This window comes from Galeopterus variegatus, unplaced genomic scaffold (genome assembly GCF_000696425.1).
Source record: "Galeopterus variegatus unplaced genomic scaffold, G_variegatus-3.0.2 Scaffold913, whole genome shotgun sequence".
NCBI lineage: Eukaryota > Metazoa > Chordata > Mammalia > Dermoptera > Cynocephalidae > Galeopterus > Galeopterus variegatus.
This window is the reverse complement of record NW_007727024.1, coordinates 375,262-401,583: the sequence shown is the minus strand read 5'-3', so window position 1 is coordinate 401,583 and position 26,322 is coordinate 375,262. Positions and strand designations below refer to the sequence as shown.

The 26,322-nt window shown below is 44.5% G+C and overlaps 1 protein-coding gene across 1 annotated transcript in view; it reads left to right on the top strand.

Annotated features, from left to right (window-relative positions):
* DNAH3 (dynein, axonemal, heavy chain 3) overlaps positions 1 to 26,322 on the top strand; it is a 118,015-nt gene that overhangs the window by 90,199 nt on the left and 1,494 nt on the right. Inside the window, exons 35-44 of the mRNA XM_008573407.1 lie at positions 1,134 to 1,332; positions 3,989 to 6,130; positions 8,913 to 9,138; positions 12,352 to 12,596; positions 14,408 to 14,524; positions 16,954 to 17,108; positions 17,892 to 18,059; positions 19,581 to 19,723; positions 21,806 to 22,010; positions 22,778 to 22,961. Of these exons, the coding sequence (XP_008571629.1) occupies positions 1,134 to 1,332; positions 3,989 to 6,130; positions 8,913 to 9,138; positions 12,352 to 12,596; positions 14,408 to 14,524; positions 16,954 to 17,108; positions 17,892 to 18,059; positions 19,581 to 19,723; positions 21,806 to 22,010; positions 22,778 to 22,961 (3,784 nt within the window). The remainder of the gene's footprint in view (positions 1 to 1,133; positions 1,333 to 3,988; positions 6,131 to 8,912; positions 9,139 to 12,351; positions 12,597 to 14,407; positions 14,525 to 16,953; positions 17,109 to 17,891; positions 18,060 to 19,580; positions 19,724 to 21,805; positions 22,011 to 22,777; positions 22,962 to 26,322) is intronic.

Here is a 26,322-nt window from a genome sequence, read left to right as displayed (position 1 = left end):
TCAGCTAACTCATTTTACCTCTTGGGACATTTGCGTGTGTGTGTGGAACTTGGTAAATGAGTTGCTAACTAATCTGTAAGGTCCATCCCAGTCCTAAAATCCTATGATGTTAAGCTTTCTTTAGATGTAATTCACATAGCTTTAATATTCACCCTTTTCGATTGTGCAATTTGGTGGTTTTGTCTATTCACAAAGTTATGCAACCATCACCACTGCCTACTTCTAGAATATTTTCATCACCCCAGAAAGAAACCCACACCCATTAGCAATCACTCTCCCTCCCCCAGCACCTGGCAACCACTAACCTGCTTTCTGCCTCTTTGGATTTGCCTGTTCTGCACATTTCATGTAAATGGAATCATATAACAGGTAGCCTTTTGTGTCTGGCTTCTTTCACTTACAATGATTTCAACGTTCATCCAGGTTGTAGCAGGTCTCAGTACTTCTTTCCTTTACATGGATGAATAATATTCTATTGTATTAATTTTCTGTTTAAATTAACAAATCATGGATAAAACACACACCGTCTCATTTTCCCTGAGTTCTCTCCTATCTCTGACTCCTTACCCTGCTCTGCTCTCTATGCCTATTACTCATCCTTATATTGCCTTAAACTCTCCCCTGTTCCTGAGCTTCACCCCAGCCTTGTCTCTGAGGGTGTACAAGACACTCAGGACTCTCACCCTATCCCGACCTTCTCCCACCCCGCATGCCTCATTTCTTCTCTAAACTTGCCCTTACCCCCTTCCCATCCGTCACTCGACCCTTAAGCCTCATCCTCTACCCCATCCCTCAACCCATCCCTGATCAATGGGTGTGAAGTCGCTCACTTCATTGATCTCTTGGGAATTTGTTAAAAAACAAAAGCTTAATTTTTTATGATCACAAACAAGGTGAACACTCAAATGTCCAGGACATCCAAACCACAGCCCCCAAAGGTCACGCCTGCATTCCTGTTGCCAGTCAAGGGTCACGGCCACCCTCGAGTACAAAGCTCCAGGAGGAGTTACTGTCCTTAAATGGCATCTGGGCAGGAGGCACCACTTCCCGCTCCCTCTGCTTCACCCAGGAGCGGAGCTCGGTCTCGCCACAGCATGCCAGGCACCAGGCACTCAGCCCTTCTGTCTCTGCAGAACGAGTGTGAGGGGGACCTGGCCGAGGCGATGCCGGCGCTTGAGGCGGCGCTCGCTGCGCTGGACACCCTGAACCCCAGCGACATCTCACTGGTGAAGGCGATGCAGAACCCACCAGGCCCTGTCAAGCTGGTCATGGAGAGCATCTGTGTCATGAAAGGGCTGAAGCCAGAGAGGAAGCCCGACCCTAGTGGCTCCGGTAACCCCCACCCCACCCTGAGCCTGCATGGGCTGCTCTCTGCTGACAGGAAGGGGGCAGCGCCCCAGCCTAGCCCCGCCCCAGGCCTGTGGGCAGGATGGTGGAGGCTGGAAGAATTAAGAAAGATGCAGGATGTGCGCATGCACCAAGCAGTCTCTTGAACTTCACCAGCCTCTTTGCTCTCCATCAGCCGGTATCTGTAGGTGAAGCTGAGCTTAGCGAAGACGCTTAGCGCAGGTGCAAACCATTACCAAAATGAAGGTCACGCAGACTAAAGGCCTGGTGTGGAACAAATACACACAGTCGTGTGTGAGTGACAGAGAGAATGAGAGCAGGGGAGAGAGAGCGGAAAGAGACAGCCAGAGAAAGACAAAGTGAGGGCTGGCCAGTGAGCTTAGCTGGCCAGAGCATGGTGCTGATAAAATCAACATCCAGGGTTCGATCCCTGTACTGTCCAGCAGCAAAGAAACAAAGAGAGAGAGAAAGAGACTGAGGGATGAAAAGGTAAGAGAGGGAGAGATGGAGACAGGGAGACCCCGAGAGACACAGAGATGCAGAGACACACATGTGGAGTCACAGAGACACAGAGAGACACAGAAACAGAGAGAGTGGTAAGAAAAGTGAACAGAGAGACAGAGAGAGGGAGAAAGTGAGAAGGACACAGAGATTTAGAAATGGGGAGAAAGGAATAGCAGAGAAGGAAAGGAAAGCTCGTTGTACAACTGAGCCTGGAAGCATTTATCGGTTAATATTCATTCTCCTTAAAATCCAAATTAGATGTAGGACCTTGTATTAAGACCAGTGCCTCAGAACTGAACAAGGACTTTTGAAACCAACTCCAGTGCCATTTCCTGCCTTTCAAGCCCTTGCATCCTGGGAACAATGCTGCTATTCCTTCATTCCTTCAGAGATGTTAGAAATCCCTGATCCCTCATTTGGGACCCTCTGGCTCCTGCTTTTTGTTGCTTCACATTCCCTCTTCTCTGTTGAGTTTTAGGGCAAATACCACATGAAGAAGACACAAAGGTAATCAGAAATGGCCAAGCAGGGAGTGGACTTTACAAGAGAATCCTTTAGGGAAGCAGCTGGGGTGTAGTAAGTTGTCCTGAGCAAGGAAGAGCTAGCCAGTGCTTCTGCAGCCCGGCTGTGTCCTAGAATTACCTGGGGAGCTTAAAGAACGCTGAGGCCCATGCCTCCCTCCTAGAGATTTTCTTCCATTGGTCTGGGGTGCAGCCTGCACACTGGTATTTTTTAAAGCTTCCCGGGTGATTCCCAGGGGCAGCCAGGTTTGGGATCTGCAGAGACACACAAAACATGGTCAGCTCGAGAATGTCAGTTCTCATCTTGGATCACTGATGATCAGCACAGAACCCATCAGTAAATTAAAATTAAAGTGTGCATATTATTCACCCAACCCATAGAATTTAGTGCGTATATTGGGATGGAGCAAAAAAGCCATTGAATTTAAATGAAGCAGATCGTTTTCCAGAAGGCACAAAATCTTTCATGGGAAGTGTTCGGCAGGTTGCTGTGCTCACAGTTAGGAATGGGATACATTTGACTGGTGGTACCCAGTATGATGTCTCAAAGTATAACTTTTTTGACTAGCCTGAGTTTGGCAATTACCGTGAGCCAAAAAGTGTCCCAAATTTTTTCCAACTCATCTGCAAAAGGAGGATTGTCCAGGGATGGGATTGGGACTCGAGATCTTTCATGGGAAGTGTTCGGCAGGTTGCTGTGCTCACAGTTAGGAATGGGATACATTTGATTGGTGGTACCCAGTATGATGTCTCAAAGTATAACTTTTTTGACTAGCCTGAGTTTGGCAATTACCGTGAGCCAAAAAGTGTCCCCAATTTTTTCCAACTCATCTGCAAAAGGAGGATTGTCCAGGGATGGGATTGGGACTCGATCAGTCATCAGCACAGCACGATGGGTGCTGAGAACAGGGGCCTGGCTACATTTCTGGGCAGGCCACAGGTCTCCCCCAACTCTCACTCTTCCTCTCAATACCACCCCCTCACTCACTCACACCGGTCCTCACAAGAAGGACTGACTGGGCTCCGTCCAACCTACCTCCCAGACTTGGAAAACAATATTCCAAACACGTGCCCATGGCTGTGGCTTCTGTTGCCCTCCCCACGTATGAGTGGGATAATCCGCATTTGTTGGTAACTGTGTGTGGGGCACTATGCCAGGTTCTAGTGAACACAGCAGGAGCTTACACCTTTGAGGGAGAGGTAGACAGTTGAAAGTAAGCAAAAATTACAGATTACAGTAAATCCTATAAAGGAAATGGACCTTCTATCAGGCGAGATAAAAGAAAATGCTAGGGGGGACACAGAGGAGCCTGAAGTCTGGTCAGTGACCAACCTAGATGCCTGTCTAATGGCCAGCTAGGTGCCATTTACAGCACAGGTCCAGGGTTCAGGGTAGGGAAGCACTTGGGATAGTGACAGATTTGAAGGAGGGTCCTTCGTGACCTAGGTCCAGGGGAGCGAGGCAGAAATAAGATGGGTGAGGTCATCTGGGCCTCCCAGACCCTGGCAAGAAGCTTAGATTTTTTTTCCGAATACAAGCAGTAGCTACTGCAGATTTTAAATCTCAGCCAGAATGTCTTAATACAGCTTGTTATCCTGTTTCTTATACTGAATAGGTAAGATGATAGAAGATTACTGGGGGGTGTCAAGAAAGATTCTCGGAGATCTGAAATTTTTAGAGAGTCTTAAGACATATGACAAAGACAACATCCCCCCACCGATCATGAAGAGGATCCGGGAAAGGTTTATCGATCACCCAGAATTCCAGCCAGCTGTCATTAAAAACGTGTCTTCTGCCTGCGAGGGTCTGTGCAAGTGGGTGAGGGCCATGGAGGTGTACGATCGCGTGGCCAAGGTGGTGGCTCCCAAGCGGGAGCGGCTGAGGGAGGCCGAGGGGAAACTGAATGTACAGATGCAGAAGCTGAACCAGAAGCGATCGGAGCTGAAGCTGGTGGAAGACCGTCTCCAGGCCTTGAACGACGACTTTGAAGAGATGAACATGAAGAAGAAGACCTTGGAGGAAAACATTGAAATCTGCTCCCAAAAGCTGATCAGGGCAGAGAAGCTGATCAGTGGTCTTGGAGGAGAGAAGGACAGATGGACAGGAGCTGCCCACCAGCTGGGAATCCGCTATACTAATCTGACAGGAGATGTGTTGGTGTCCTCGGGGACCGTGGCTTATCTGGGTGCCTTTACAGTAGATTATCGGACCCAGTGCCAAAACCAGTGGTTGGCCCAATGTAAGGACAAGGTCATCCCAGGCTCCAGTGACTTCAGTCTCAGCAATACCTTAGGGGATCCCGTAAAAATCCGCGCCTGGCAGATTGCTGGGCTCCCCGTTGACTCCTTCTCCATTGACAACGGCATCATTGTGTCCAATTCCAGACGCTGGGCCTTAATGATTGACCCTCAGGGTCAGGCTAATAAGTGGATCAAGAACATGGAGAAAGCGAATAAACTGTCAGTCATCAAGTTCTCTGATGCCAACTATGTGAGGGTGCTGGAAAACGCTCTGCAATTTGGTAACCCTGTCTTACTTGAAAACGTGGGAGAAGAGCTAGATGCCTTTATTGAACCCATCTTGCTCAAGGCCACATTCAAGCAGCAAGGGGTTGAGTACATGAGGCTGGGTGAAAATATCATCGAATACTCCAGGGATTTTAAGTTGTACATAACAACCCGTCTGAGGAACCCTCATTACCTCCCTGAGGTCGCCGTGAAAGTCTGTCTCCTCAACTTCATGATCACCCCGTTGGGTCTCCAAGATCAACTCCTTGGCATTGTGGCTGCCAAGGAGAAGCCAGAACTGGAAGAGAAAAAGAACAAGTTGATTGTGGAAAGTGCCAAGAACAAGAAGCAGCTGAAGGAAATTGAAGATAAGATCTTAGAGGTCCTGTCTAAGTCCGAGGGCAACATCCTTGAGGATGAAACTGCCATCAAGGTTTTGTCCTCCTCCAAACTGCTCTCTGAAGAAATCTCGGAGAAACAGGAAATAGCTTCGATGACAGAAACACAGATCGACGAGACTCGTCTGGGCTACAAGCCAGTGGCTGTCCACTCTGCCACCATCTTCTTCTGTATCTCTGACCTGGCCAACATTGAGCCCATGTACCAATACTCCCTGACGTGGTTCATCAGCCTGTACGTGCATTCCCTGGCCCACAGCAGGAAGAGTGAAGACCTGGATCTGCGAATCGAGCACATCATTGAGCATTTCACCCTGAGCATCTACAACAATGTCTGCCGCTCCCTGTTTGAGAAGGACAAGCTGCTCTTCTCCCTCCTCCTGACCATCGGCATCATGAAAGAGAAAAGGCGAATCAACGAGGAAATTTGGTACTTCCTTCTAACTGGAGGCATCGCCCTGGATAACCCCTTCCCCAACCCACTTTCTGAATGGCTGTCTGAGAAGGCGTGGTCGGAAGTTGTTCGTGCATCCTCCTTACCGAAACTGAAAGGCCTGATGGAACATTTGGAACAAAACGCACTTGAGTGGAAACTTATCTATGACTCGGCCTGGCCCCATGAGGAGGAATTCCCTGGATCGTGGAAGTTCCTTCAAGGACTGGAAAGGATGGTGATCCTCCGATGTTTGCGGCCTGACAAAATGATCCCAGCCATTCGGGAGTTTATTGCTGAACACATGGGAAAGGTGTACATTGAAGCCCCGACATTTGATCTCCAGGGATCCTACAAGGATTCCAGTTGTTGTGCACCATTGATTTTCGTGTTGTCTCCAGGCGCAGACCCTATGGCAGGTGAGGACAGAATGTTGCGTAAAGAACGTAAGCCCACAATGCCACAAGGATTCCAGTTGTTGTGCACCATTGATTTTCGTGTTGTCTCCAGGCGCAGACCCTATGACAGGTGAGGACAGAATGTTGCGTAAAGAACGTAAGCCCACAATGCGGGGATGGGTAACAAGAGCATGCTCCTTGCAGCAGGGGTCTCAGCAGTTAACAGGCAAAGGTGGGGCTGGGGCGGCTGCTACTCAGCACCCGCAAACTGTGCCATCTGGGAATGTGAGCCCAGAATTGCCAGATCATCGGATTTTTTGAGAGAAACCAAAAATGCAGAAATTGCTCATTTTTAATCTTGATAAGTCATTCACATTTTTTCTTAAAAACCTTATGACAGCCAAGCCCAGGGCTGGACTTAGCTTGCTGGGTGCTAGTCTATCCCCTGTGTCTTAAACTTTTTTCTCTGACTAGCTGCTTTAATTTTTTAATTTTTAATTGAATAATTAATGCTTCACGTAGTTTTTTAAAAAATCAAATCAGGCCAAAAGATATAGAATTGTGGCTCAACCAGGAGTGATTTTTGCCCTTCGGGGGATATTTGGCAATGTGTGGAGATGTTTTTGTTTTGCAACTAGTGGGGTGCCACTGCCTACAGAAAGATAGAAACAGCCAGAGGTGTTGCTCAGTGTCCTGCAGTGCACAGGACAGTCTCCCACAACAAAAGATAATCTGGCCTCGAATGTCAATTGTGTTGAGGTTGAGAAAGCCTGGCATAGTGTAAGCTACATCTTGCTCCTCATCCTCCCAGAGGTAACCACTCTTACCAGTTCTGTGTATCTTTCCAGAAATAATTTATGCATATGGAAGGATATGATGAGTTGTTGACAGGAATAGATTCGTTTTCTGTTCTGTTGGGGCATCCCAGTACTTTTGTGTTCTCTGTTGCTGAATGAAGAAAGAGTACCAGAAATGCAAGTGACAGGAGTGACATTCTCCTGTGACAGCTGGGAGGTTTGGCATGTATCCTCACCCAGAAAACAAGCCGGCACCTCTGCCCCTCAAAGGAAGGCAGAGGAGGAGCTGAACTAAACTGGTGCCCTTTCTGGTTCCTGTAAGCACCAAGGAGCAATTCATGACCCCTTTCTTGCACTTTTGCTTTTACCCCTGTGCCCTTTATGTGGCAGATTTATAAAAGAGAAACTAGGGGGAAGCCAAGACAGGTAAAGCAGATGATGATAAATAAATATGATAAATTGATGATCTCCTGGTAGAGGATGGGCTGGCTACATCCGATGGCATAATTAGCCTATTCCATAGGGGGAAGCCAAGACAGGTAAAGCAGATGATGATAAATAAATATGATAAATTGATGATCTGCTGGTAGAGGATGGGCTGGCTACATCCGATGGCATAATTAGCCTATTCCGGTTCCTCTACTTGAGAAGTTTGATCAGATTTGGATGATTTCACAGGAAACTTTATAGTTGCTGTGTCCCTCTTGGGCCTCACAACAGGAGGCATTGACAATGTGAGCCAGCCCCACTCCTCCAGCCTCTTCTTTATAAAGTTTCCCATCAGCCTGTCACCTAACGTGATGGTTCTCAACATTGGAATCACCTGAGGAGCTTTAAGAAAAAAATCTCAATGCACAGGCCACATCCTAGACCAATTAAATTAAAATATTTGGGGTGAGACCCAGGCATCGTGTTTCACAAAGCTCTTCAGGTAATTCCACCATGCAGCCAATGTTGGGAACCACTGACTAATAGTTTTACTGGCTTTTGAAAATCATTACCAAGATCCATTATTTCATAAGGGGCTACAGAATGGTGATATTTTGATTCTGTCCTTCCCTCCACATTTATTAGCTGGAACTCTTCTATAAAGAAGAATTTTCCTTTGCTGATGCTTTGGTTTACTCCAAATATAGTTGAAACAGGACAGGCAGAATAGATACTTGATTCTTTCTTATTTACCAGCATTGAGAATGTTGAACTGGTGCTCTAGTAACCTCCAAAGTGAAGCAATAAGATTTTTTGCACCATTGTGAATGCATGAATTTCAACATATTGGATATTTCAGATATAATGGTGTTTTACTCTGAAGCCATGATTATTCTTTTGATGCTCAAATTATTCAACTTATGGGAGTACTTTCATGCCTGTGTCTTTTTGCATAACCCCAGTAAATTTTGACAGCCTTCTTGACTCCTAGAACTATTGTATATTCCAATCTCATCTTGTACATTTCCTGCCCTAGACCTGGAAACAAATGTTATTCAAAGAAACCCCAGTTCTTTCACAGGAAATGGTGGTTGGAGACCACAATCTGGACACTAGAAATGCTCATTACTACTAGGTGGTTCCCTGATTACAGACCTCACTCTCCACTAATTCTCTCTTTTTTAGTACCTAATCTGCTCTTTTAATCAGTGCTTTGAGTTTTTATCTTCAATGAGTGCGCTATCCATTTCTAGAAGTTTTACTTGTTTTGTTCCAAATTCATGTATTTTTTAATAGAATTCTGAACTTTATTATGTTTTGTATTTCTTTTTTACTGATTATTTTCTATTAAGAATGTCTATGTGTCTAGAGCAAAAGGCGAGTTGACTGTAGCTTGTTCAACTGTCTTATCAGACGTCTAAAGCTTCCCCAGAGAGATGTTTATTTTGTAATTAATGGAAGCCAATGAGTTTCTGAATCCAAAATTTTGATGTAACCCCTCCTATTATGTTGTTATTGTTAATATGATCTTAGCTGGCCTGTTCTCTCTTAAAAGCCCCTTTTCTTTTTGGTCTCAGGCCTGCTAAAGTTTGCTGATGATCTTGGTATGGGAGGTACCAGAACACAGACCATCTCCCTTGGCCAAGGCCAAGGCCCTATTGCTGCCAAAATGATCAACAGTGCCATCAAAGATGGGACCTGGGTGGTCTTACAGAATTGCCACCTGGCCACAAGTTGGATGCCTGAGCTGGAGAAGATTTGTGAAGAGGTGATTGTTCCTGATAGCACCCACATCAGATTCAGGTGAGATGTTGTCCCACTGCTGCGTGTCTCTGAGACCCAACTTCCAGACAAATGCTGATGGCTGGAAATACAAAGATGAACAACATCCTGTCCTGACCCTGGGAAGCTCCTGGTCTAGCTGAAGGTAGCCCATGGATGAATAATGTTGATACTGTGTAATACCTGCTGTACTAGTTTGAGTAAGAAAGTGCAGGAATCATTTGTCATTCCTTTATCCTATATTTCTTGGGCTCCATGGAATTTTAATCAACATTGGAAACAACTGTTTGTTTTTTATGAACTTTAAAGCCCAACAAGGCTGAGTCTCAGTTTTCACATTCATAGAATGATGAGGGGTGAACCAGACAGACTTTAAAATCCCTTTCAACTCAAAAAATTCAGGGATTCTGTTCTTCCAGACCAGGGATGAACACACTACGGCTCATGGGTCGAATCTAGCCTTCTGATTATTTTCGGTACAGCTTGCAAGCTAGTTGTACTAGTCCATTTTTTATTGCTATAACAAAATACCTGAGACTGGGTAATTTATAAAGAAAAGAGGTTTATTTGTTTTACAATTCTGGGACAGCTGCAACTGGTGGGGTCTCAGGCTGCTTCTATTCATGGTGGAAAGCAGCAGGCAGCCAGTGGGTACAAGAAGGTCATGTGCCAAGAGGAAGCAAGAGAGAGAGAGGGGAGGTGCCAGGGTCTTTTAAACAACCAGTTCTCAAGGGAACTAACAGAGCGAGAACTCACTACCCCCTCCCGCAGGGAGAGCATTAATCCATTCATGAGGGATCCGCCCCCATGACTCAAACAGCTCCCAACTTTGCCACACTGGGGATCAGATTTCCACATGAGTTTGGTGGGGGGCCAACATGTCCAAACTCTATTACTAATTTTTGTATGTTTGAAAAAAACTGAAGAATAATATTTTATGACACATGAAAATTATATGAAATTTATATTTCAGTGTCCAGAAATAAAGTTTTATTGAAGAACACCCATGCTTACTCATGTGGCTGCTTTTGTGCTCCAAGTAGTTGCAACAGAGACCATATGGGCCCACAAAATCTGAAATATTTATTATTTGTTCCTTTACAGGAAAAGTTTACCAACCCCTGCTCTAGGCAACAAAGCTTGCTGGTTATTTTCATTTTAGTCATGTCTGCCTGAAAATAGAAAAGTGTTTGGTGCTTATTTACAAAGTCAGATTAGGCCCTAGTTGGTTTGTTTTCATATAAGACTTCCAAAAAGGATAGAGTTTAAGAGAAGTCCATTAGTTTCAATAATATTACTGGGTTTGGAATGGTGAGTGGATTCACTGACCTCCAATGACACACTCAGTAAAGAAAACATTATTTATGTTCACATTTAAGGTCTACTATAATGTGGTCCTAGCCCAAAAGTCATGAACTCAATTGCTTACAGGCACCAGGCATGTAACATAAATGAGTGAAGAGGATTGGACACAGAAATAGTCCACTTCCACAGCACAACGACTACCCTCGTAGGCAGCTGGCCTCAGCATCATACATAGAGGGAACGGTGGGGACTGCGGTTAACTGGGAGCACGTGCTCTATAGAGAACGGTAGTTACTGCCAAATGCTTACTAACTGCTTCCATTCGGGAATTCAGGCTTCTTGTGATCAGACTTTCTGATGATTTTAAAAGGAAGGTGAGAATCTAGAGTTTTAGGAGAAAGCCCTAGATCTTTAAAAGTTGGCAGCTACGTCAAAAATGTTTCAGCATTGTGTGGGTTCAAATGGCATGAACCAAACATCACCCATCTGCAGGCTGAGAAAGGAAGGTGAGAATCTAGAGTTTTAGGAGAAAGCCCTAGATCTTTAAAAGTTGGCAGCTATGTCAAAAATGTTTCAGCATTGTGTGGGTTCAAATGGCATGAACCAAACATCACCCATCTGCAGGCTGAGGTCAGGTCTTAGGCCACCAGTTTAAGGCCTCCTTGTTCCCCTCCCAGCCCTGTGCCTGGACCACAGCCAACTGCCTGTCAAGCCTGACCATATCCCCAGCTCACCCTCCTCCACACGGTTACTCAGCCTGTGCCTCTAATGACTTTCCACTCCCCGATCCACCTGCTGGAAATCTCCCTGATGTCCGGCAAACAAACAAACCAACAAGCAAGCAGGATGCTATGGTGTGTATGTAACTTGAGCTTGGGTAGGAAAAACAAATTAATAAGAGCCTGGAATGCAATATACCAAAATGTTAACCTATTCGTAGTAAAATTACAAATTTTATTTGCTTCTAAACACTTTTATACACGTTGCCATTTTTTGTGTGTATATTGTCTTTGCTGCAGCTATTCAACTCTGCTATTGCAGGGTGAAAGCAGCCACAGACAATGTGTAAATGAGGGGCATAGCTGTGTGTCAATAGAACTTTGCTTATAAAAACAGGCAGAGTAAAATTACAAATTTTATTTGCTTCTAAACACTTTTATACACGTTGCCATTTTTTGTGTGTATATTGTCTTTGCTGCAGCTATTCAACTCTGCTATTGCAGGGTGAAAGCGGCCACAGACAATGTGTAAATGAGGGGCATAGCTGTGTGTCAATAGAACTTTGCTTATAAAAACAGGCAATAGGCTGGATTCAGCTCCCTAGCCATAGTTTGCTGATATTTGCTCTCTGATGTTTGCCTAGCTCCCTCCAACGCATTGAAAACTCTTCTTTTCATGGACCCCCACAGTCCATGCTCCCTTCCTGGGGTCTTGATTTTATAATGCCTTGTATGATGGAATCCTGTTTGCTTGTCTTTTATCCCTTGCCTGTCCCCCATTTCCTCCCCTAGCAATAGGCCATAAGTACCTGGAAGCTAGAAACAAGGTTTTGCCCACTTCGATTGCACATATGGTGCTTGGTATGGTACTTTACCCAATAATAGATGCTTATAAAGTCCTCCAGCAGGGAGCGAGGGGGTTAAGATCAGGAGCTTTGGAGTCAGAGTCCCGAGTTCTCATCTCAGTTCATCTACTTCCAAATGGTGTGTCCTTGAAAAGCCCAACTGACTGCTCCATGTCTCCATCTCCTCACTGGTAAAAGGGGATAGTAAATCCTTCCTCATGGGGTGCCTGTGAGGATTAAGGAGAATGAAAGAATATGTAATAAATTCTTAGTGTGGGTTTAGCATCTAGCTGTGCTTAATAAATGGTAGCTGTTATTTTTTGTTATTGTGTTGCTCTTGACAGCTGGTTTCGTTGTTCTTCCAGGCTCTGGCTAACCAGCTATCCATCAGAGAAGTTTCCAGTCAGCATTCTCCAGAATGGGATCAAAATGACTAACGAGCCCCCCAAAGGGCTTCGGGCCAATCTTTTGCGCTCCTACCTCAATGATCCCATCTCAGACCCCGTGTTTTTCCAAAGCTGTGCAAAGGCAGTGATGTGGCAAAAGCTGTTGTTTGGCCTTTGTTTTTTCCACGCCGTCGTTCAAGAGAGGAGAAATTTTGGCCCCCTAGGTAAGCAATGACAGTGCACTTGGGTTGCCTGGGGGAAGGATCACAGACAGACACAGGTGTGTGTACAGGTGTGTGTTCAAGTTTCCACTCAGATAGGGTTGCTGGTAAACACAGTATAAGTATGTTCCATGTGGTATTTGGGGCATACTTATACTATATATAATTTGTTATTTATCTAAAATGGACATTCCACTGATTGTGTTGTATTTTTATTTGCTTAATCTGGCAACCCTATAACTAGGACTAGGTCAATGTCAATGTCAGGGAGAGAGGTGATGCTTCAAAATCAGAGGTTCCCTAATTACTGTAGTAATGTGATAATGAGAGGACTGGACTTCTTCCCTTTGGCACGTGTTTGCCTATTTTAGGCACAATGACCATTCTCCAGGGAGTTGTCACCAGGTGATTTATAACATTTTAGGCATCTCTGTACATGTGCATAACAACAAAAGACAGAAATACACCTGGGACATTTGTCTGTGCTTCTTGTTGAAAAACAATGCATTTCTTTATTAACATAACCTATCCATGGCCTAACTTATGAGAAGCTTAATAATCTTGTTAGAGCAGATCATCGAACTGCTAAATACAAATCCCATATCATAATGGTTTTAAGGTTGGATTACCTTTCCTTTTTTTTTTTTTTCCTTTTTGTCTTTTTTCATGACCAGTAACGGGATCGCAACCCTTGGTGTCGCGCCCGCACCGCGCTCAACCAGTGAGCGGACCGGTCTCTATATGGGATCCGAACCCTCGGCGGGAGTGCCGCCGCACTCCCAAGCGCTGCACTCTACCGAGTGCACCACCGGGCCAGCCCTGGATTACCTTTCTTTCACCTATGGGCTGCCTTTGGTTCTGTTCAGTAGCCTTGAAATGACCTCCCTCAGGGTGTTCTTAGCAGTTCTTTTAGGTTATATAAGGAGGCAAATTGTCCCCTCAGTGGTTCTCTCTGAACATTCTCTTCCTTTCCTTCAACCTCCACACCCTGGGCCCAGCTAGCTCCACAGACCACCTGACTCTTCCACTGAGTGGTGGAGGGTCGAGGCAGCCAAGGGGACATCCCTCTGCACCTGCAATTCAAACATCACCTTCTCAGCTGCCACTCTCCCCCTGTCCGTGCCAGACCTTTAAAAATCCATGCAGCAGTGCAGCTCACAACCACCTGCCCAGTTGTGCTTATCTGCCAGCACACACGTCTTATTATTTTATAATATCTTTAATTTGATGTAAATGTTTAGGAAGAAATTAATCTCCTCTGTTGAGCACAGGTCCCAGCATAGCTGCTGTCTTATACCGGGCCCAGTTCACACATTTATGTCATGTGTCTGGCCCCCATGGGCATTTTCCATTACACCCTTACAAATGCAAGTGTCAGTTTCTGTAAGGCTGGTCACCCACTTTTCCCATGAGCGTGAGGAAGGGAATTCTTAAAACCAGCTTAGTTTTGTTGCCTAATCATAGCTGCTGCTCTCTAGCTATGTTTTAGTGTTATTTTTGGAGCTCTGTGCCTTACCACATTATTCCAGCCAGGCTGAATAATTCTCATTCCACAAATCCCAGGATGTTAATGTCTTCCTTAACAAGTGGGGAGATCCATAAGGAAATTGATTTTAGAATGGATGTTTCTTCAGGCAGAATGGTTCCCACGTTGGCAGTAAATGTCAAGGCTAGTAGTTGGCCCAGTGTTTGATATTCATGGGGCTAAAAGAGGCTCTTGATCCATAACGATGCTTAACTCCACCAGCTCAATTTCTGAGTGAAAATTAAGAGCTCTCAGCGTTGAAGCGTCTAATTCTCTCTGCCTCATGCAGGTTGGAATATTCCTTATGAATTCAACGAATCCGACCTAAGGATTAGTATGCAGCAGATACAGATGTTTCTCAGTGACTACAAGGAGGTGCCATTTGACGCTCTGACATACCTGACAGGTATTTTGGGAGGAGCTTGCTGCTGTAAACCCTCAGTATCATATTCCACCTTCCTGCTCTTCTGCTCCTGTCTGCATTCAGTCATTCACTCACTCACTCATTCATTCACTCAACAAACATTGAGCTCTTACTAATTTTAGTTATCGTGCTGGATATTGTAAAAAGATGAAATTAAGATATAATCCCTACACTTAAGTGTCTCACAATCTACAAAAGGAGGAAAATATAAAGAAATAAATGACAATAGTGATAAGTTCAACAAGAGAAGCACTTATAAAGTAGAAAGGCAGCACAATGATTAAATTTCAGGGGTGGGAGATGAAGGTGATCATGGAAAACTTCCTGAAGGCAGAAGAGATGGGTTTTGAGGGATGGGTCAGGGTTTTACAAGTGGAAAGGAAACAGGGGAAGGGGGCAGTGGCAGGAAGGAGAACACTCCTGACAGAGTGATCCTGAGGTGGGAACACCTTCAGTAAAGCAATCCATCAGCAACCTTTATTAGTCACCCAATATGTACTAGGACATGATATGGAAGAATATAAATGTATAAACTTTGGTCACTGCCCTCAAGAAACACACTGTATAGTCTCAGAGATGGCAGATGAAATAGAGATGTGTTAAATGAATGAAATACCATAGCTAAAGATCAAAGTGCAGCCCAGTAGAAAACTGGGGCATCTTCAAGATCACACATGAGTTCCCTCCTCAGCTCCATGTGTTAAAGAGTTTGTCTGGATCCTTTTCCCAAGCACCTGGCAAGCATTTCACACTCATGATCAATACATTGAGGCTGCACAGCAATCTTATGAGTTTCATATTAGTAACCCCATTTTAGAGCTGAAGAGACTGAGGCTTTAGAGCAGTGGTTCTCAACTGTGGTTGATTTTGCCCCCCAGTGGATATTTGGCAATGTCTGGAGATGGTTTTGGTTGTCACAACTAAAGGGGAGTCCTACTGGCATCTAGTAAACAGAGACCAGGGATGCTGATAAACATCCTGTAATGCACAGTCAGCTTCTACAACACAGAAATATCCAGTCCGACATGTTAATAGTGCCAAGGTTGAGAAATCCTGATTTAAAGTGATTGTCAGTACAACGTCCCCTAAAACAAAACCAAAGTGGCATACACAGTACAAGTTCAGCAAATCTTAGTTTTATGAAAGAACTTCTCCAAAGAAGTGAGCCATGTTCTCTTCATTCCAGGCTATGTGGAAGAATATCTCAGCACTCCTCTTCAGTCCATAGAATGAGCACACTATTGCCCTTGGATGTGGTCTTAGCAGTTGACTGCCTGCCGGTCATAAACCACCCTGTCCCTCCTGTGCTAGCCAGCTTGAGGATAGTCACTTTCCAACTGTGCCAGTTAGGATAGGCAAGATAGGCTGAGGTAATAAACAACCCCCAAATCTCATGGGTGTTAAGACATCAAAGGTCCATCTCTTGCCTACTCCTGTTTCCTGTCTGTAGACCTGCCTCTTCCTGGAATGGTTGAAATTGGGAATGAGCCCACCCTTCAGAGGAGTCCTTGCACACACACACACACACACACACACACACACTCATACACACCCTCAAACACAGATGTGTCTCCTCCTTGTAGACCAGTCTGTCAACCCCAGCTACCAAATACCAGGGTGCACCCACATACTCTAATACTCTGAAATCTAGACCAGCTGCAAAATGCATTACAAGGTTGATGGTCTGGATGTAATGTCTACTCCAAAGGATTACCTAATTCTTTTCGTATAAATCTGAGTGTAGAAACCAGAATGTCATAGAATAACATTAATGATGAGGTACTGGGGTGGGGAAAGTCATATCCCAAAGCAGTATATATAGGTAATCTCAATTTTCTAAAGTATATGTATTTGTAATAGCTGTAATTAATTGAATGATTTCTATATGCTAAGCATCATGCTAAGTGCTTTATAAACATAATCTAAAAATTAATCTTAACCACAGTGTTGTAAGCTGGGTACTGTAGTTATCTCAGCTTTCTGACCAATGAGAAACTGCTGTTAAGTGACAGAGCTAAAATTGGAACTCAGGACTGTCTCAGGCCAAAGTTCTTATCCTAAACCACATTTTTGTAATACCTTTCACATATACAATATGTCTACATGTACAAAAAAAAATGTGTGGAAGATGCCTAAATATTAATAGTTATCTTTGGTGGAATTCTTGGTGATTATATTGTTTTTCTTTTGGTTTATCTCTCTTTTCTAATTTCTAATAAGGTGAACATGTATTATTTTTGTAGCAACCCTAATACCAAAAAGGCCTTCTCATCCCATGCTAAGTATGGCTTCAGCAACACTGTGTCCCAGCAGAGCTCCTTGGCTGGAAGAATCCCATATTTCAGGTTGATGACCAAGCTCATTATTGACCTTCCCTGGGCTCAACTTCTTCCTCTGTCGGTTGTCCCCAGGGGAATGTAACTATGGAGGCAGAGTGACTGATGACAAAGACAGGCGTCTCCTGCTGTCCCTTCTGTCCACATTCTACTGTAAGGAAATCGAGCAGGACTATTACCGCCTGGCTCCTGGAGACAGTTACTACATCCCTCCCCATGGCACCTACCAGGTGAGGGCTGAGGGAGGGAGCCTACCTCTTTCCCTCGGAGGAGCTCAGTAGTCTCCATATGGCTATGGGGCTGCAGTGTAGCCAAGGAGATCCCAGGAGCAGCTGTGCGCTTCCTGACTGGGGTCTATAAGCTAGTTCCAATATTCCCAAAAGTCTGCAAGAGAGACATTGCTACTGTTGAATGAGTGCTGGGTATTTGGGAGAAAAGGTCTTTCAAAATATAGGGTTCTTCTAGGGGGGTGAGGAGAAAGAAGGATGGTTAAGATAAAGCCATGGTAATGAACAGGCTGGAAGTTGCTACCTGAAAACAAAGGTTCAGAAGGTAGCAAAAGAGAAGAGACAGAAAAACTAGACAAGGAAATGGAAGGAGAAGATGAAAACAAGAAATTTGGAGGAAGGATGAAAAGGAGCTTACTTCTATTGATGACCATTACATGCCAAGGTTTTATCCCTTTATAACCTCATTTGTCTTCTTGTTTACGGATAAGGATACTGGGGTATCAGATGACTAGGATCCAAACCCAGTTCTGACTCCAAAGCCAGGATTCCTGGGGAGAAGAGAGGAAGCTGGGGTGAGAGAGGAGATACTCCCCAGAAAACTATATGAGGAAGAGCTTGAGATGTGTTCACCCAGCCTGGCTGTGAGTGGTGGGGAGGGTGGGGAGTGGGGCCTGTGCTACCACACAGTGTGATTCCTGTTTGGGTTGGGTCCAGCTAAGCCCTGAGTCATCTGTGGGACCCCGGGGACCCTGTGTTTACATCAACTGAAGATTTCTTTTCCAGTCCTATATCGAGTATCTCAGGACCCTCCCCATCACAGCCCACCCAGAAGTGTTCGGCCTCCACGAAAATGCTGACATTACCAAGGACAACCAGGAAACCAACCAACTGTTTCAAGGGGTGATGTTGACCCTCCCTAGACAGTCGGGAGGGAGCGGCAAGTCCCCCCAGGTAACCCAGCTTGGGATAGGTGTTTCCCATCCAGTGGGCACACAGGATTGTAGGTGTTGACCAAGAAGGCAGAAAGTGGGGACTGAGCACACCCCCAAAGAAGGGAGTGGGTGCTCTAGTCTTACAGAGCTGGAAGGGAACCAGTGTTTCCAAAACATCAACTATTCCCTTATGACATTTCACTATATCCACGTATCACCTATAATAGGTGATTTACGTATGACATTTACATACATTTACATATTTTAAACTAACTATTTTGCTTAAGAACATTTCTTTTAAAAACTGCACATCAGAAGCATAAAATGGAAACCCAATATCATTTCCATAAGGTCATAATAGGCACAAAAAGAAAATGAAAGCTAAATAGTTATTAAGTTCTTCCCAGATGTTGTTGCTGGCCAAAGCCCCTGAACTAAGGCCTTCCTGTTAAAAGATCAGCAAGTGTTACAGAACTGTTAAATTAGCACCAACCTGAGACTTTCTATTTGAGAAGAATGAAAAGAGAAGGATGCTCAAAACTTGAAAAGAGAATAACTTATTTGTTCTGTGTCCTGGAGACACCTAAAATCTGGGTACCTCTAGTGGTGCCAGTCCACATTTTGTGAAACACTGACCCAGTCTACCAACCTCAGTCTGCAAATGAAAGGAAAACAAGCCCTGAGAGGGGAAGTGACTGGCTTCAAGTCCTCCCTAAAATCAGAGGCAGAGCCAGACCCAGCATCACCATCTCCTGACTCCACCACCCCATCTCTCCCACCCTTTCCTTCACTTCTCTACCTTTCAAGCTATCTCATGTTCCACCCCTTCCAGCTATGGACCTTGCTGCTCTGGTTTCTTGATTTGGTTTGTAGTGCCATAAGTGGTAACTGATAGGAAGGGAAACCAGCCTGGTTGGTGTATTTCAGTGTAGGGTGGAATTTGCCCTCACGGTGGGAAGAGGGAAAGAAGTGACATTCCGGTCTCCCAGATCCACAGGATGGCAGAGCTGTCTGTCTCTCCCACACCTGGGTCCTACTCCTCCTTAGTCCTCTAGGCCTATCCCCCTCCCAAGTCAGCTAAGCGCAGGGCTTTTCTTTTTCCTAGAGAGTCACATCTGCACCAGGAGCTGGTCCTATGGGGCCAGCTCTGAGGCCTTTGGGAGAGTCTCACCCAGAGGTGACCTTGAAGACACAAGGTGTTTGGCAGTGTTTAGTTCTGCCCTGAGGCTTCCTGACTGAGCAGGAATCCCCTGCCTGGCCCTCAGACCCTTGCCCCATGTGTGAGGACAGGGTCCTCATTGTCCAGCATTTTCACTCTCTGGGCCGAGCGGTGATGCCCTCCCCAAGGCTGGTGGGGTGATGAGTGCCCTCTTTTACCCCCCCACTCCATGAGGTAGAACTGGCTTCTGTAGGAGAGTTCCCAGGAAAGTCCAATAGACCATGTTTAAAGAGACAGATGCTCACTACTTCAAGTTTACCCAGACAAAGCCTCAGCCTTTGGTCTTGTTTCTCATGCATGTCTTTACTGCCTGCAACGAAGGAAGTGGTTGAGGAGCTGGCCCAGGACCTACTCTCCAAGCTTCCCAAAGACTTTGACCTGGAAGTGGTCATGGAGTTGTACCCCGTGGTCTATGAGGAATCCATGAATACTGTCCTAAGGCAGGAGATCATCAGATTCAACAGGTGGGCCGGATCATTTTGCCTGGGAGTTGGAGTATGAGGGGTAGAATCTAATGGGCAGTAGCTGAGATACTTGGGTTGCCATGCAGAGGATGTGGTTTGTCCCACCCGTAGGGAGCTGTGAACAGGGCCCTCTCCAGCTTGTGTGGGCCGCGGTTATATCATTCCTTCTATCCATTCTCTCCCATTCATTTATGTGACATCTGTAAAGTCAGGTTAAAACTCACACTAAGCACAAACTCATAGTAAAAGTTGTCATTTGAGCTGGTTTTATTGGTAGATATGGTTCCAAGCACTAGGCATGATTCTCATTCAAAACACACAATCGTCTTTTGAAATATGCACAGTTGGGGCTGGCCCAGTGGCGCACTGCTACAGTGCGCCACTTGGGAAGCGTGGCGGCGCTCCCGCCGAGGGTTCGGATCCCACATACAGACTGGCCGCTCACTGGCTGAGCAGGGTGCGGGAGCAACACCGAGGGTTGCGATCCCGTTGCCGGTCCCGGTCCGGTACGGGCGTGACACTGAGGGTTGCGATCTGTTGCCGGTCACGAAAAAAAAAAAAAAGAAAAAAAGAAATATGCACAGTTATTAATCCCTCTACCACCATGTTACAGATGAGAAAACTCACCTTGGCATAGAGGGCTGTGGTCCTCATTCGTCTGACCAGACACCAGGCCCAATGTCTTCCCTTCTCTGTTACCCATTCTTTCCTAAGGCCACTGGAGCTCTTCCTTGGTGGTTGCAGGGACCTTCATTAGCCTTTACCACTAGTCGTGGTAATAATATAAGAGAACAGGGTAACAGCAATCTTATTTCCTAATGATGGTCAGGATTTTAATCACCTTGGGCAATATTCTGTACCATTCCATTAATCAGCTCAGGTAATACTCTACCATCCCTGCCCTCTACCTTTTTTTGCCTGTTCGCCCAGTGGTATAGGGAGCCCAAATTGATTAGGTGACAGTCCAGCTTCCAGTTCAGGGGAACCACTGTTGTGTCTTCTGGGGCAAGTGTTGCTTCCTTGAGTACCAAAACCTTGAGATTAGCAGAGTCCATACTTGCAAGAAGAGAGAAACAATTTGCGATCAGGTCTTTAGGTGGAACAGAGGTCTGTGGTGTAATCCCTCAGATGGTAGCTTTGACCCTTGACCCTCAGCAAGCACATGCACCAGATATCTGAACCTTAAATTCCTCTGGATATGAATGTTTGGTGGTTACACATCCAGGAATCCCTTTCTTACATTTGATCATTCTTCTGCTTATTTGGTTAAGATTCCATACGTCTTTAGGATGACAAGCTCTCTCTAGTGGCAGATTATTTGGCACACTCTGGTGAACTCCCTGTGGGCTTGGCTGGGATTCAGAACAGAGAGAGAGGCAGGTGGCATCTCCCAGGCTGCCCTTTGGTTGCCTTTTCTCAGGTGTGCACCTTGCAATCTATAAAAAGAACAACTTTAGCAGTATAGATTAAAAGGCTTAAAACTGTGCATGCCCTTTGAACCAGAAATTCTTTTAGAAGGAAAATAGACATTCGCACAAAGATTGATACAGATGGATGTTCCTGGCAATGTTGCTTACAACAATAATAATCTAGAAATAATGTTTCAACAATAGGGGAGTAGTTAAATAAAATGGAACACTCGGTAGTCACTAAAAAGGATGATTTAGGTCTCTATTTATGGAATTGGAAAGATGTTCCCTATACACTAAGAGAGAACAAATAACAAAAAAGGTAATATAGTATGATCCCATTAAAAATATTTTGTGTTTAAGGGTTGGCCAGTTAACTAACTTGGTTAGAGTGTGATGCTGATAACACCAAGGTCAAGGGTTCAGATCCCCATACCACCACCTCCCCCACCCCCCAAATTTATTCTGTTTACATAGAGAAAAATCTGGAAAGATATACATCAAAGTTACCTTGAGGTAATGGTTGATTTAATTTTCTTCTCAACTAATGATTGTGCACTTATTGACCTTTCAAGGCTATGGGGGCGTTATGAAAGGAGACCTGGAGCCAGTGTTCCTGGGTAGACTGTGGCCACCAGAGAGCCAAGCTCAACCATCTCCTTTGTTCTTGCAGGCTGACAGAAGTGGTTCGTAGAAGCCTCATTGATCTTGGGCGAGCCATCAAAGGACAGGTCCTTATGTCCTCAGAGCTGGAGGAAGTCTTCAATAGCATGCTCATGGGTAAAGTGCCAGGCATGTGGGCAGCCAAATCCTACCCATCACTGAAGCCCCTGGGGGGCTACATAGCTGACCTGCTGGCCCGCCTGGCCTTCTTTCAGGTACCTAAGAGTCAGCATAACTGGGCACCTGGCATGCTCATTCAGGTGGAGAGGGTGTTCTGAAATGACAGATTAGAGGCAGGAGGAGTAGGGCAGACAGCCACGCAGCATCCCAGAGAGCACCTGGAAACAGTCTTCCCAGAGCTGGGGGCAGGAGGGAGACCTTTCGTAGCCCTTGAAAAGGTTATAGTCTATGGAGGCAAGAGTAGAAACCAAAATAAATGTCCCAGACTGATGGCTTATGTACCAGATTTGGCAAATACGTATGTTTGGTTTGGCTACCTGGTAATTTAAAAATTTTGAGTTAGCTTGTAAACATTGGATTTTTACACCTAAAAATCCAGAGACTTTTGTCCTGCAAACAGTGGAAGACCTGAAACAATGGGCCTGCATTTTTGCATGGCAACCATTGCTGGAAATGAATGCCTGCTGCTCAGTTGAGACAAGAAACGTATCCCCTACTGCTGCAGTCCCCACCACTCTATATTGATCCCTGACACTAGCTCACACCTGTGCTTTACTTAAAGTGGAAATATATTACTTTGTACCCTTACTTAAAAACTGGGAACAAGGGCATCCTGTTAGTGTAGTAGGTAGTGTGTCAGTCTCATAAAAACTGGGAAAAGATAAGCTAAAGTAAGAGGGCTATCTATTTAAAGAAAAATGGGAAAAAGCATATTTCTTTATGGGACTTATTTACATTACCTGCCTTTGAACTATCTTTGCTGTGTTGTTGATTTTGAATTTTTACTTCTCTGTTTCTCCAGGAATGGATTGACAAGGGCCCCCCTGTGGTCTTTTGGATCTCTGGATTCTACTTCACACAGTCTTTTTTGACAGGTGTCTCTCAGAATTATGCCCGGAAATACGCCATCCCCATTGACCACGTTGGATTTGAGTTTGAGGTAGGAGTACTTTGGGTTAGGCCAGCTCAAGGGGCCACCAGAGAAGGTAATGTGGCCCATTTCCTTATAAGAAATCCAAACATTTGGGAGTATTAAGGCCCAGGTGCTTCTGAGATGGTACAAATGAAGAACTTAGGGGCCGGCCCAGTGGCGCACTGCTACAGTGCACCGCTTGGGAGCGCGGCGGCGCTCCCACCAAGGGTTCGGATCCCACATACAGACCGGCCGCTCACTGGCTGAGCGAGGTGTGGGCGCAACACTGAGGGTTGCGATCCATTGCCGGTCACGAAAAAAGACAAAAAGGAAAAAAAAAAAAAGAACTTAGCATGACTTACGGTAGCTCCAAAAGGTATTCTCTACAGAAATCAGAGGAATCTCAAGGATTTGTCTCTGTGTATATAAAAAAGGATCTTACCAGAGGAAAACTCTGCCACTATAATATCAAGAAAGATGAAAGCATCCTCCCATGCTGTCTGTTCAAAGTGGTGTACTCTTCATTCAGAAGAATGTTAATGCCCTTGGGTGGTCCTTTGCTTGGAGTAAGGTCAAAGGAATGGCCAATAGTCAAGTACCACCCTGTGTATATGTGAAGAGGAGGGGTAAGATGGACTATTGTAGAAGTTTAAATTCTATAGAAAGATCCTTTGAGATCATCTGGTCCAAAGGTCAAAAACTGGTTGCCCTAGGTCTCAGTTTATGAATTAACTTAACTTGATGGGCCTTTGAAGACAATGTTAAGCCAAAATGAATACAATAAAAAAAAAAAAACTGAGGATAAACATTGGAAAAAAGATAAAACTATATTGATGTTAAAATGACTGTATACATAGAAATCCTAAAAGACTAAAAATATACCTATCAGAATGAATAGAACTTGTAAGGTGTCTGGATATTGGTCAAATATACAAAAATTGCCTTTTTTATTCTAGCAATAAGAACTTAGAAAGGAGAAGAACACTGCATTCACAATAACAAAACCATTAGAATTTGAAATTTTTTTTTTTTTTTGGCAGCTGGCCAGTGTGGGGTGAATGATTTTAAACGGAGCTTATACTCTCTGGTTCACCAGAATCCCCACTGCTCCCTGTTTTCCTATTACTAGACCATTTTCTACATTTACTTGAAAGGATTTGGGTTTACCACCTCTGAATCTAAATAGTGGTGTGCTTGAGCTCACTTATACCAGCTCACCAGAGCCAGTTGTTACATTTTCAGGAATTTTATGACCTAGTTATTAAATAGAAGGTATCCTGAAATCTACCATAGTGGGAGTCTTCAAAAAGGAAAAAAAAAAAAAAAAAGAAAATCTCATGGCATGATGATGATAGTGATGATGGTGGTAATTATATTAATAGATTAATTGCTATGAGCCAGGTTATTTCACAGCAGTAAGGTCACATTATTATTATCCTCACTTTATGGCTATAGAAACCATGATACACAGAAGGTAACTATTATCCCCCAAATCAGAGAGCTACTAAAGTAGTATTTGAACACAGGCAGTGGGACTTTTCAACCTAGACTTTGTCATTTGGCTAAGCACCCTTGTAGTTTTTTTATTTTTTCCTATTATTTTGCTGTAACTTTCATCAATTTTCAATCACTTCTTTCTAGTCTATCCACATGGGCTACCATCAAGGCTTCTCAGAGGTTGAGAGAGGCTTGGGCCACTTTTGTTAAGGCTCGCAATATATTTAAAATGCACTTCTCATAATAATCTTTTGTAATAGGTATTATCGTTATCTCCTTTTTACAAATGTGAAAACAAAGGTTTAGAAAAGTCACCCAATGTTCCACAGCTGTTTCAATGTGCTGAATTTCAAGAAGGGGAGATGAGAGAACCAATATCCGTCCATGACTGTGTGCCAGGGTTTGTGCCCAGGCCTTTAGATATCTTGCTTGATCCTGTGTAGGGTCATGATTTTCTCTCCCTCCGGAGGTTCAGGGAGATTAAGAAACTTGCCTAAATTAACCCAGATCGTTTACATTGCAGAGCCAGGTTTTGAGCTGAGGTTCATCTGGCCCTTGAGCCCAGGCATTTTCCACTGCCACATGATGCCAAGGACTTGGCTATGTTGTGATGTAGCAACTTAGAAGAGATCTATAGCTCCAACTACACAATTATGTCCAAGAAATTTCAATCACTTGTTTCTCCCCAGGGCCAGCTGGAAAAGACTCCTGAGGAAGATATTCTCGATGTATTACTTCTTCACTAAGTCTCTCATACAGTCCTTTGGCTCTAAGTGGTTTCTTTCAGGGTATCCACTGGTCACACTGCAGTTGAGCAAAGACATAAGGCTGTTGGAGAGTCTTAATGTGTCTGGCTTGGCTTCTGTTTCTTCACTAGGAGAAATGTCCTGACTCGGGGTCTTTGATTTTTCTGGAATGCGGAAAGCTTCTGAGAATCAAATAAACAGATTCCAGAAACTTCAGGTTCAGTTTCCTCATGGCGCCAATAATAGGGCCGATGAAATTCTGATTGAGAACTCTGAATTCAGAGGTGAGTAAATCATCTAAGTGATCCTAGAGATTAAGTGCGAGGGGAAGCTCTCCAAATTTTGCCAGGGGCCATAAAGAGAGTGAGGAGCAGCCAGTCTCCCTCAACTCAAAGTAAGTAGCTAAGCAGCTATTTTTTCAAGAAAGAAAAACAACTTTTTCCAATGGAGGAAAAATAAGGTACAGATAGCTGAAGAATAAGAACAGATAGCTGGAACTGCTTTATTGTTCCAAATAAGTCTGTCATATGAGATGGAAAGATGGTCAGGATCCCAAATCCCTGAATCTTGGACTGGTAGGTAAGTCACATTGTAAGCTGTTAAAGAGCTGGCAGTGAGGGGGCTGCTAAGAGAACAATTGAATTTTAATTACAGTTATCTAACTCTAGCTTCAGCAACAAAAAGCTGAGGAGGCAGGGACTGACTGCCTCATTCCTCAAGGGTCAAGGAACAGAATGTTTTCATATGATGAATTTAAATTTCTGTAATTTAAAAAATTTCCTCCACTTTGTAAAGTAAGATTGCCCTAAATTTGTTGTCCTTTTCTATTGGGGCCAATGTGGTAATGTCTTTTCCTGCGAAAGAGCAATATGCTCTTCAGAAATTGTGGAGTTAGAGGCTGGAGTCCTGGGGCAGAGATGGCCAGAGATCAACTCGGTGAGAAGCTGCAGTCCCTGCCTATAAATAGCTCAGGAGATGACATCAGACAAAGTCCTTGCTCTTTAAAAATCTAGCTGTTGGGTAAGCAGTTACATTCAGTCTTTGTCAGGAAGAAAATTACATTGAAAGAGGATGTAGGGAAGGTTAAGTTATGCCTTTAAGACTAAAGACGGGGATTTTATCATCCTGAAGAGAAAATGGGGAAAAATGCTATTAAACACAAGGCATAGGTTACATGGAAGGTCTGATAGT